General features: G+C 44.1%; 1 protein-coding gene across 1 annotated transcript in view; it reads right to left on the bottom strand.

Annotated features, from left to right (window-relative positions):
- Positions 1 to 390: 390 nt before the first annotated feature.
- ADGRD2 (adhesion G protein-coupled receptor D2) overlaps positions 391 to 12,026 on the bottom strand; it is a 128,653-nt gene continuing 117,017 nt past the window's right edge. Inside the window, exon 26 of the mRNA XM_061604469.1 lies at positions 391 to 437. Within this exon, the coding sequence (XP_061460453.1) occupies positions 430 to 437 (8 nt within the window). The 3' untranslated portion in view covers positions 391 to 429. The remainder of the gene's footprint in view (positions 438 to 12,026) is intronic.

Raw genomic sequence — 12,026 nt, 5'->3', positions numbered from 1 at the left:
CTCCTTGCCCAGGTACACAGCATGCTTTCCAGTTGTCCTCCAAGCACATGGCCTATACATGATAAGCAAGTTGGGGGGGGGTAAATTGTGGCTGTGCCCCCTCCAAGTTTCCTATTCCACCACCATGCATAGCTGGTGATCAACACCACCCCAGCACCAATCAAAAGCCAGCAAGAGTCATAGTCCATGGCAGCAGAACACCAGCGGGTTTAAGCAAACTAGAATAAACGGGTAGGGGAAAAATGAAAAGTGGTGAAGACCACCTGTCCAATAAACCATCAGCGAATAGCCCTGCCTGTTCAGTCCCAGATCTTGGGGGTGCTTTCTTCAACTTCTGGTCTTCCTGATGTGATTTGTCTAACATTTGCGCCAAACTGGGGTGATAGCAGGGTTGCTGGTGGAAGAACAGGTCACCTAGAGCAGTTCTTCTCACAAACCTAAGGGATCATAAGAGAACACACATCAGCACAGCAGGACTTAAATTGTGCCAGGGCTCACAAATCCTGGAGGCTGTATTTGTTTCTGGAGTCAGACCTGGGCACTCAAACATTCCCCAGACAGGATAGCACAACAGGAAGCCATCACACAGGCAGATGGGATCCTTTTTATTTATTTATTAATTTATTTATTATGTGATTTCTATCCCGCCCTTCCTCCCAGCAGGAGCCCAGGGCGGCAAACAAAAGCACTAAAAACACTTTAAAACATCATAAAAACAGACCTTAAAATCCATGAAAACAAACAACTTTAAAAACTTTTTTTAAAAAAGCTTTGAAGACATCTTAAAAAAAAAGATTAAAAAACATTTTTTAAACGTTTAAAAACATATTAAAAAGCAATTCCAACACAGACACAGACTGGGATAGGTCTCAACTTAAAACGTTTGTTGGACAAGGAAAGTCTTCAATAGGCGCCAAAAAGATAACAGAGATGGCACCTGCCTAATATTTAAGGGGAGGGAATTCCACAGGATAGATGCCGCCACACTAAAGGTCCGTTTCCTATGTTGTGCAGAACGGACCTCCTGATAAGATAGGGATCCTTTTTATTGCAAGAACTCAATACATTTTGATACTTCCTGATGTTTGCTATAAATGAGGGGTGGGGAGCCTGTGACCCCCGAGATTCTGGACTACAAATCCCATCACCCCGACCATTGGCCAGGCTGGCTGAGGAGGACGGGGGTCAGAGTCCAAGAACATCTGGAAGCCCACAGGTTCCCCATTCCCTGTTATAAATAAATAGAACATACATTTAAATAACAATATACAAGCCACTGCCTCTTGGCAGTAGTGCTCCCAACTGGTAAATGGGCATAAACGCTCTGCAGGGATGCTGCAAGGTCACACCATATCATCATGACTGATCCATAATTGCGACTACCCAGAGGACACTTGGAGAATAGCAGCTACAGGCAAGTTCAACCTTGCTTTCTTCCTTTCTAAAATTTATCAGCACAAAGCAATTGTGGTGCAGGGAAAGATTGAGAGGGTTTATATATGGAATGCTGTTATGTGCCTTCAAGTTGACTACAACTTATTGCGACCCTGTGAATCAGCGACCTCCAACTGCATCTGTTATGAACCACGCTGTTCAGATCTTGTAAGTTCAGGTCTGTGGCTTTCTTTATGGAGTCAATCCATTTCTTGTTTGACCTTCCTCTTTTTCTACTCCCTTCTGTTTTTCTCAGCATTATTGTCTTTTCTAGTGAATCATGTCTTCTCATGATGTGTCCAAAGTATGATAACCTCAGTTTCATCATTTTAGTGTCTAATGATAGTCCTGGATTCAAATTTCTGCCTGTTGTGCAGCCAGTGATTGCCTAAGAGTACACATTTTTAAAAATTGTTTTAATATCATTTTTATTTCTAACTCGCACTTGCAAGCAATTTTAAAAAAACTTGATTTGCTTTCTCAACTCTCAGAATGCTGAAAGGTTTAGGCTTTTGCATGTGCATCTTTAAGAAAAACGGGATGTAAAGAACATAACAGCCTGCCTGTTGGATCTGGTCAAAAGTACATCCAGTCCAGCATTCTGTTTTGACAGTGGCCAACCAGTTGCCTACAAGCAGGAGATGAGTACAACAGCACTTGTGATTCCCAGTAACGCCAACGCTGGAGATAGTACCCAGCCATCAAGGCTGGTAGCCAGTTATAGCCTTATCCTTGCATGAATTGTCTAACCCCCTTTTAAAGTCATCCAAGCTGGCCACTTTCACTACACCTTGTGGGAAACAATTAGTTTAATGAATAACTATTGTCCATACGATACCTAAAATTCAGTTAAGAATTAGGATTAAGTGGTGTTTTAAGAATTCCTCCAGTTAGAATTTTACTGGAGAAATTTGCAAAATCTTCACATTTTTGCATTTTGTGCACAATAAATAAAAGTGCTTGGCTCAACCTGCTACAAGTATTTGGGCAGAAATGAAATATTAAAATCTACCTCAGAGATAATAAGGCTGGCAAGCACACAGAACAAGGCCTTTTAAGCAGTGAAACTCTATTCCATATGAAGTTAGACAGGCACCGTCTTTCCCTTGATTATTTTAAGCAGGATTTAAAGGCCCACCTTTTAATTGTTGCTTTTAATGGCTGGTCCTTGGTTTTAGTATGGCTGTGCAATGCTGGGTATTCTGGTATTTGAATTTCTGCTGCTGCTAACTTAAATTCACATTTTGTTTTATTCTGCTTTAATCTTCTTGTTTAATTTTTGGATTGGAGTTGTATATTTCCACCCTGGGACCTACAGGTGAAGGCCAGATTATAAATACTTTCAATAATAAATATTTTTTGTTTTAGCTTTTCTTGGTTTTAGCAATATTTTGTGTGTTCAAATAGTTTTGATGGTCTTTTTATTGGTTTTTAAAATTGTATTATGATTTAAACTGTTGTGATAAAAAGGTACAGGTGTCCCCGCACTTATAGTGCGAGTCGTTTCTGACTCTTAGGGTGAAGTCTTGAGACGTTTGCTACGCAGACTGTATATATGGGGTGGGATTGCCAGTTCCTTCCCCGGCCTTTCTTTACCCCAGCATATGCCGGCTACTCATTTTACCGACCACGGATGGATGGAAGGCTGAGTGGACCTCAACCCCTTTTGCCGGAGATTCGACTTCCTCCTTCCGTTGGAATCGAACTCCGGCTGTGAGCAGAGCTTCGGCTGCGTTACTGCCACTTACCACTACTTTGTGAAGTGTTTGCAAAATGGTCCAAAAATCTTTTAAACAAATAAAATGAAATTACTGCTAATACCATTACCACCACCACCATAATCATTCTAAGATGCTTCAGGAATGGTTTATATATATTTTTTCAAAATGTAGACAGCAAAACAAAACATAAAAACTAACAAGGCAACAGATCTCATAAAGCATAAAAAAAACCACCTTTGAATGTTTTGGAACAGTGAGATGAACAATCTTCAAAATAAAAATAGTCAGCAGAATAAAAAATAAAGACTTAACTTGAGAAAACAAAAAAGGGTCTTTGCCTGGTGTAAAAAATGCAAGCGAATAGACTTTAGACAACCCTCTCATAAGTATTCCATTACTGGAGCATTAACACTAAGAAGCCCCCCCCCCGCTCCGGTATCCACCTGCCTCACCTTAAGTGGTGGAGGCATGTCAACAGGATATCTAAATGTACAGGCAGAACTTATCAAGACAGAGGGGGCCCTTCAAGTAACCTAGCCCTAAGTCATGAAGGGCTTTAAAGGTCACAACTAGTACTTCATAACTGGGCCTGGAATCCAGGCCCTGGGATCCAGTGCAGTTGACATAGTACAGTAATTATAGCCAGTCCCAATTCATAACCTAGCAACCTCATTCTGCATTATCTGCAGTTTTCGGACAGTCTTCACCATGCCCCCTCACAGCCTTGCTCATTTCTCCTCATTTCCCTTGCTCTCCATGTCATCTCTGAGTCCACACTCCACTAGAACAGACATCCCTAAGAGCCAGTCAGCACGAAACGGGAGGCTGTGTGTTAGCTACTGAGAAGAGTCTGCTACTGAGAAGAGTCTGCTCAGGAGCTGACTCGCCTCCTTTCACACTGATTGGCTCCAATCTGCACAAAAAGACAAGGACTCTTCTCAGTGGCTAACATGCTCCCCTTTCATGCCGACTGGCTCATACATAGGGACCTGGCTGGGACCCTGCTCCCAAAAAAGTAACATGACTACGACTCCCCCCCCCACAACCCTGGAGGACTACACCCCTGATTCTGTGCCACAGAAGCAACCTGTTCCTCCCGTGAGAAAAACGGACCCAGGAGCACTTCCATGCTGTGGACCTGCCCCTTCAGAGGAGCACAGCCCCAACTAACAGAGGATGCATAGCACTCCTTTTTATCTCTGACTTCCCTGGATTGAGCTTCAGCTTACTGGCCCTCATCCAAGCCACTGTTGTGGTCGCACACGGATTTAGCCCTTAAACCTGAATTTGAATTTTTTTTAAAGGAAAAAGAACAAATGAGGTGGGTGTCATCTGTGTACAGACGACACCTCGCTCCAAACCTCCAGAGGCTCTCACTCAATGGCTTCATGCAGATGGTCAACAGGGCCAGCCCTAACGTGAGGCAGCCCACTCTAGGGGCAGATGCTGAGGGACGTGAATGAAGGAAGGAATGGTGTGTGCTGTCTCTCTTGCTCTGCATCCCATAAACCAGGAACGGGCAAGCTGTGGCCCTCCCAGGTGTTGGTGGACTCCAACTCCCATCAGGGCGCACCGAGCATAGCCAATGGTTTATTAGGTCTATTAGAACGGTCTCTTTGTGGAAAAGCCATAGCCGAGTGGCAGAGCGTCTGCCTTGCATGCAGAAGGCAGGGGTGTAGTCATCTGGGGTTGTAGACCCATTACTTTTTTTGGGAGCAGGGTCCCAGCCAGGTTGCTATGTGTGGGCCAATCATCATGAAAGGGGAGCGTGTTAGCCACTGAGAAGAGTCCTTGTCTTTTTGTGCTGGTTGGAGCCAATCAGAGCGAAAGGAGGTGAGCCTGCCACTGAGAAGACTCTTCTCAGCAGCTAACCCACAGCCTCCCCTTTCATGCTGACTGGCTTCAAGGGACATCTGTTGCAGAGGAGTGTGGAGAGCAAGGGAGATGAGGAAAGTGGAAAAGGAGGCATGGCAGCCGGGGGGGGGGGACATGATGGAACCTTGCGGAGCCTTGCACCGTGATAGGAGCTGCGCAGATCTCTCCCAACATTGGCAATTTTCTCTCAGTCCCTACAGCAAAAGGGGAGAGAATATCTTCTCCCCCGTACACAAAAAGAATCTGCTATCACATCAGGCCAGAAGGACCACAGAAGAAGGCCCAGATGCTGACAGTGGCCATGCACTTCCCCCCCCCCCGGCAAGCAATAGGCCATCAAGGCAACCGATTTTTAAACATTTCAACTGGCAGCGTGCTGAGGCCCGTTGGAATGGCTTCCTCTCCATCCCTTCAGTGGGTGCCCAGCTGCAGAGACGGCAAGGCACATGTTGCTATGCGCAACTTAGCAACATACAAGATGCATTCAAAGTGGATAATGAAATTATCACGGGGGAAACAATGGAGCAACACTCGAGGAGACGGGGGCTGAGGTGATTGCCTTCTTCACCAAGATGAAAAAGACACTCTTTATTGTCTGTGCAAATATGTGACAACATCCCCCACCCCACTTTCCAGGGGCCTCGCTGGCTCACATAATGGGGTGTAATGGAAATTGACAGAAGATCATGTCTTCATAAAGCAGCCAGGAACTCATTAGGAGGTGTGTATGTGTGTGTTTGTTGTGGGGGAATATGTGTCCTCTTGTGCTCTGATTGGGGTCCAGGAGTTTTGAAGGGGAGGGGGAGGGGGAGACGGATTAGAGCCCTCGCAATGAAAACAAATTATGTCCATCTTGCTTTAATAATATTCCTCTCTTTAAATCACCATAGCAGATACTCAGGAATTAAAGCACAAATTGTGTTTTTAAAGAAATACTATTGGGTAAGTCACAGTTTGCAAATAATTAATAGGAAAATTGGTTACAAATCAGTCATTGATTTCCTTCTTGGCCTGTCCTGGCTCTGAATGATTCTTATGGTGTTGATTTTTTTAAAAAAATCACTGGAAATGTTTTGAAGGCAAATGTTATGTCTGTTCTTGGACGCCACCTTGGGCCACTTATTAGAAAGACAGCGAATATATTGTGTAAATCAACTGTCAACATAGCTAGCGCAAACCCCACAACTGGTCATGCAGAGAAATAAATTTTATGTCCAGCCTCTTCTTCCAAACAAGAAACTCAAAGCAGTTTTGCGGAATAAATACAGCAGAACTAAAATCAAAACACGCCACACTTTGCATTATCAGAAAGGGCCACTGAAATGGATGGAGAATATTATCAGTCAGTATATAAGTTCTACTGGATCAGGGATCTTGTCAGCAATGGCTGCAGCTAGGGATGGAAAGATCTGTCAGTTTCATCTCTCTCAGTCAGGTCTCCACATTTCCACATCAGTTTGTGATTATTTCCCCCCCTATAAAAAGTGTGAATTTTGAAGGAAGGCTGTGGTTTGGTTCTCATATTGTTTTAAAAAGTGCAAATTTGATAAATTCAGCTTTAAATGAACTAATTTGAATTGCTCCCCTAGCCATGCTTGTAGCTAAGGCTGGACTTTGCGGGCTATAACCCAAGGACCTCCCAAATGACCACCCAGAGATGGAGCAGATGATGGAGTCAGTGGGGAATAGTCCTGACATCAGCACCTTGAGAATGCTGGGCCAACTGGAGCTGAAGCGAGCCACCACAGCATCCAACCTTTCTTACATTTTTTTTTGTTTAAAAAACATTTTATAGCCAGTGAGTGGCTGGCCAGGAATGTATGTGGTCACCAATGCTTTTAAAATTATTTTTACTCTAAAAGTATAATATCTTTTTCTACAACGAAATGGTGCTTCTTCCCAAGTAAAGGTGTTTAGCATCAGGGCGGTAAAAGCAAGCCCCATTTGATTCCCGTAGTCATGACAGTGCTATGAGTTCATTGAGATTAAAATGAGAAACTGTGTGTGCTTAAAGTATTTCTTTTCTTTTTACTCCAGGGTTGGCACGCCGGATTGTTGCTATCATTAGTATTATTGGTTCTTTGCTCCTAATATCTCAGGAATACAGAAGCAGGTGTAAAGCATGGAATGGTGGCAGGTTGTGGGGAAAAGTAAATGAATAAATGGCTGTCTGAAGAAGGCCCCCTGTAAAAACATGAAGTCCAGGGTCTAAAACAGTGTGGGGAACCTTTGGCCCTCCTGATGTTGCTAGAAGTTTTAGACTATAACTCCCATTAGGATGGCTGTGCTGGCTGGGGCTGATGGGAGTTGTAGTCCAAAACATCTGGAGGGCACCTGGTTGGCAAAGGCAGGTCTAATTGAACGATACTGGTAGTTCAGTCTCTGCCCCTCTAAGACAAATGGGCTGATGTAGCTTGTTCACATGCATATTATAAACTAGAGAGGAATGAAAGAGCAATGGCTAGCATGAAGTCCGTACAAAGCATTATATTCATAATATTACTAGTGAACTTAATCTAATGCAAAGTGGACAGACAAAAGGCTTGCAGGATCTAGTTTGGGTTTGTTTGTTTTTTACTAGAACCCTGAGATCCACCAACCACGGTCTAGTGCAAAAGACATGGACTTTGAATTAAAGAATTCTGAGCCCAGGAATTTGAATACCAGAAATGAGAACTCACAGTCCTTCCACTTCGTTACTCCAACCTTTCATTTCAGTAGCATAATTTAGGGAGGCATGCGAGGAAAAGAGAAATTTTGGTGTTGCACTGATAAACAAGTGGAAGTCAGGCAACAATGGCAACCTACTGCAAAATCATCCACAAGATCTCCCAACAGGTCCTTATCTAAAGTCTGTCTGCTCCTGATTTTGTGGGTTCCTTGTGGGTGATAGATACTTTGCAGTATATTTTAAACATGAGAGCTAGTCAGAAAGAGAGAGTGGGGTAAGAGGATGTAAACAGAGACAGAAATGCTTGTGTACAGACTGTACACTTCATGCGAGCGTGTGTGTAAACACACATGCGTGAAGGATGTGCACCCACAAGCAAGACCTCTTTTCCAACAGAAGAATAGGACAAAGTCTCTCACCTCAAGATGTCTAGGTTTTGTTCAGACCTACAACTAAAGAAAGAAATATGTCCCTATTTAGCAAGCTTACAACAATTTGTGGGAAGATGGGGGCTTTGTTGATGGGGGGTCAGAGACCTCTGAGTGCTCACAACACCTGTGGCTCAGTTTTCCTGTTCCTGCTGAGTTAGTTGTTATATTTCCCCCCATCTGAGCACAAAAGAAAAGAAAATGCGAAAGGGGGATTTGCTGCTATATGTTGCACTGTGTGTAGTTTGTGTGCTTAATTTCGTTTAAAAGCAGCACCACAGCAGCAGAGAGTAACAGCAGATGTTGAAATGCGAGTGTGCCACTGTGTGTGTGCATTTACCTAAGAAAGCAGGCTTTTACCCTGCATCAGCATCACTGAGACTTGAGACTCTGGGCTCATCCAGATGACTGCAAAATGTGTGACACGCCCGCTATGTGTGTTCATTATTTTTCGGTCGTCCAAATGACGTCTCGCGCTGTTACGCATTTTCGCGGGTTAAATCCGCTCCTTGCCATACCGGCAAAAATGTGATTTGCTGTTTAAAATCGGGAATCATCCGCTGTGCCTTCAGGAGTTAGGATGCAATACCGCAGACTTTACAGCTGATGGGCGGTTCTTGGGCGTTTCCCCTTGCCCCTTCTCCTCATTCCAGCCAATCACGTATCTGCACTTTAGTGCATGTGCGAGAATAAGCCCGGGAAAATTGAACCAATCATCGCAATGGTGGGGTGTTGGGGGGGGTCTGCAACTACTGCGCAGATGCATTTAATTTTTTGCCAGCCTGCAAACTGGGTGGCCACTCTGGGTGAGATCTGCAATGCACAGCAAGCGAGAAAGGGGGGGCGGTTTCAGCCTGCCTCTGAAAGCTTTGTCAATTTCATTCTACTTGCTGGGTTTTTTGCTTCAAATCAGAAAAGCATACATTTGTTTAAGTGTAATATGGCAAATACAAACAAGAAAAAGGCTTCTGGTCAGTTTTAAGCCTGCTCCAGAAAGCTTTGTCAATTTCATTCTCAGTGGGAAGGAAAGGGAGAAGGAGGGGTGTGTGTGACAGTTTCTTGCTTTTTTGGAGAAATAAGCGCAATTGCCAGCCTGTGTATCTCCTTAAATATCAATAAAGGCAGAAAAGCATACATTCATTTAAGCATAATATTGCAAATACAAACAAGGCAGGCGTGAAACCGACCAGCAGCCTTCCCTTCCGAGGCGAGAACTCCTGTACTTTGTTGCAAAGGGGGAGAGGAGCATACGTAATTTTTTTGCTGACCAATTGGTTGACAGGGGGAGGTTTTAGAGGCGGAGCTTGGAAAAAGCGAAAAGAATGTAGGGGTCTTACCGCTGCATGTGCAGGTGCAAAAAAGTGTTTTCTTTTAATTGGGAAAGAGCGAACTAAAGGGCAAAGTGAGGACTATCAGATGACAAACCGAATATGGAAACCGTAGATTATCCCGCTCCGTTTGGATAAGCCCTCTGTAGAATAAGAAAAGCTACGTTATTTATAGACATAGTAGATAGAAAAGGCATACCTAGTTCTAACTAACTAGCTAACTAACTAGCTAAGTTGGAGGCGTAACACCCAGGTGCGGGAGTTAGCCTCATGCTTGGAGAGAGCAGAGACAAAGGGATGTCTCCTCTCTCCGGGACAGCCGGAGGACAAAGGAGTGGAAAGGGCGGAAGGAGGAGGGGCAGGTAAGCTTCCCTAAAGGCGTCACAGTCTAGTGACAGAAGGAAGTCAGTCAGAGCATCACAGGTAAAGGTAAACAAGCCTATCCATCTGGAGGATCCTAGCTCTATCTTCAAAACAGGAGTTGCTCTTGCCCCACTTCCAACACTATATGCAACCCTACCTCCAGGGACCAAGACTTACTTCAGGACTCGCTCGTAGAAGCCCCACGGGATGAACTGCACAGCCATGTGGCAATACTTGCATGGAAACGCATCTGGTGCGTATTGAGAATGGGGTCTGGACCCTTCCAACTTCAAAAGCACCTTTTAAAGTATTTCCAGGAGGTGAAGTTTACAAGCCATCCCAAAGACTGGGTCAGAGGAGGACACCAGGCTGGGAGGTGGGAAGAACTAAGAAACACAACAGGGCCTCTGAGCACATGATCTGTACCACTGAATGTCTGCAATGAACTTCCTCTTCCTTTTTGATTTCTGAGGCCAAGGGTGAGACTTCCCACCTGGCTCACCTAAGAATTCAAAACACAGACTTAAATTTACAGAATTTAGAGCCCCAGATATTTGTTTTGAGCACGAGAACTGAATGGAGCATATCACACAAAGTATCAACTCCCGGTTACCCCGATATGTCTTCACTTCAGCAATATAATTTAGGCCCGGGGAGTGGGAGATAAGGATGAATTTCCAGAATACACACTCTCTCAAGTTTTTATAAACAGGGGAAGGGGCAGGATATCTGAGGCCTGGCACAAAAGCCCTAGGTGCACACCTAGCAACATGTCTGCTTAGCAGGCCCTTCCAAGGCAAAAGCTGCAGACACGAGCCAATGTATAGTAGCGTAACATCTGGCACAAGATAGATGGGGTACAAGATATTATGACAGCATGATTTTCACATTTTGTTATAAAAAATCAAAATTACCCATGTGTAATTAATAAAAACACCATAAACAGTGAATAATACACAGATAATTTTGATTTTTGATAACTAAATAAATATGAAAATCATTGTTAAATGTATACAGTTTGTTCAATTATAATTAATTTTAGCTCAAATTTACCACGGATTAATACATTGCATTGAGGTGATTTTGTGAGTTGGGACCTCAGTTTAATCAGACTGAACTAACTCGCCATCATCAAGCAAGAGTTGAATATTGTAACTTTTCCTATTTAATTCTAATTCTAAATCTGTGGTTCTAATTTAAATAAATACTGTTAGCAATATGGGGAATGGGGGGATACACCATTTATTTATTTATTAGATTTCTATTCCACCCTTCCTCCCAGGAGGAGCCCAGGGTAGCAGTGGTTTGCACCAGGTGAAATTATGGTTAGTTACAGCACTGCGGCTATATTATTTATTAGCTTATTTAATTTATATCCTGTCCTTCCTTTCAGAAGCCCAAGGCAGGAGAGGCTAGAGAAGACCAATGCAAGACCACAAAGGGCATGGAGGGAAAGAGGCTATTTCCATGGTCTGGAAAGCATGTAAGAACATCAGAAGATGGAATAGGTTCAGAGGAGGGCAACAAGGATGATCAGGGGACTGGAAACCAAGCCCTATGCGAAGAGACTGAAAGAACTGGGCATGCTTAGCCTGGAGAAGAGAAGACTGAGGGGAGATAGGATAGCACTCTTCAAGTACATGAAAGGTTGTCACACAGAGGAGGGCCAGGATTTCTTCTCGATCGTCCCAGAGTGCAGGACACGGAATAATGGGCTCAAGTTGCAGGAAGCCGGATTTCGACTGAACATCAAGAAAAACTTCCTAACTGTTAGAGCCATACAGCAATGGAACCAATGACCTAGAGAGGTAGTGGGCTCTCTGGAGGCATTCAAGAGGCAGCTGGACAGCCATCTGTCAGGAATGCTTTGATTTGGATTCCTGCATTGAGCAGGGGGTTGGACTCAATGGCCTTATAGGCCCCTTCCAACTCTACTATTCTATGATTCTGTGGTAAGAGCCTGGCTGCTGGATCAGGGCAAAGAAGGCCTATCTAATCCAGCATCCCCTTCTCACAGTGGCCAACCAGATGCCTCAATGGGAAGCCCACAAGCAAGACATGAGCCCAACAGTGCTCCCCCCCTTGAGATTCCCGGAAACTGCCATTCAGGGGCATGCTGCCTACAACAGTGGAGGCAGAGCGTAGCCATCATGACTAGTGGTAGCCAGTGACAGCCTCATCTGCCACGAATTTGTCTAAAGCTCTT

This window comes from Rhineura floridana, chromosome 20 (genome assembly GCF_030035675.1).
Source record: "Rhineura floridana isolate rRhiFlo1 chromosome 20, rRhiFlo1.hap2, whole genome shotgun sequence".
Lineage (NCBI taxonomy): Eukaryota > Metazoa > Chordata > Lepidosauria > Squamata > Rhineuridae > Rhineura > Rhineura floridana.
This window is presented reverse-complemented; position numbering and strand designations above follow the sequence as displayed.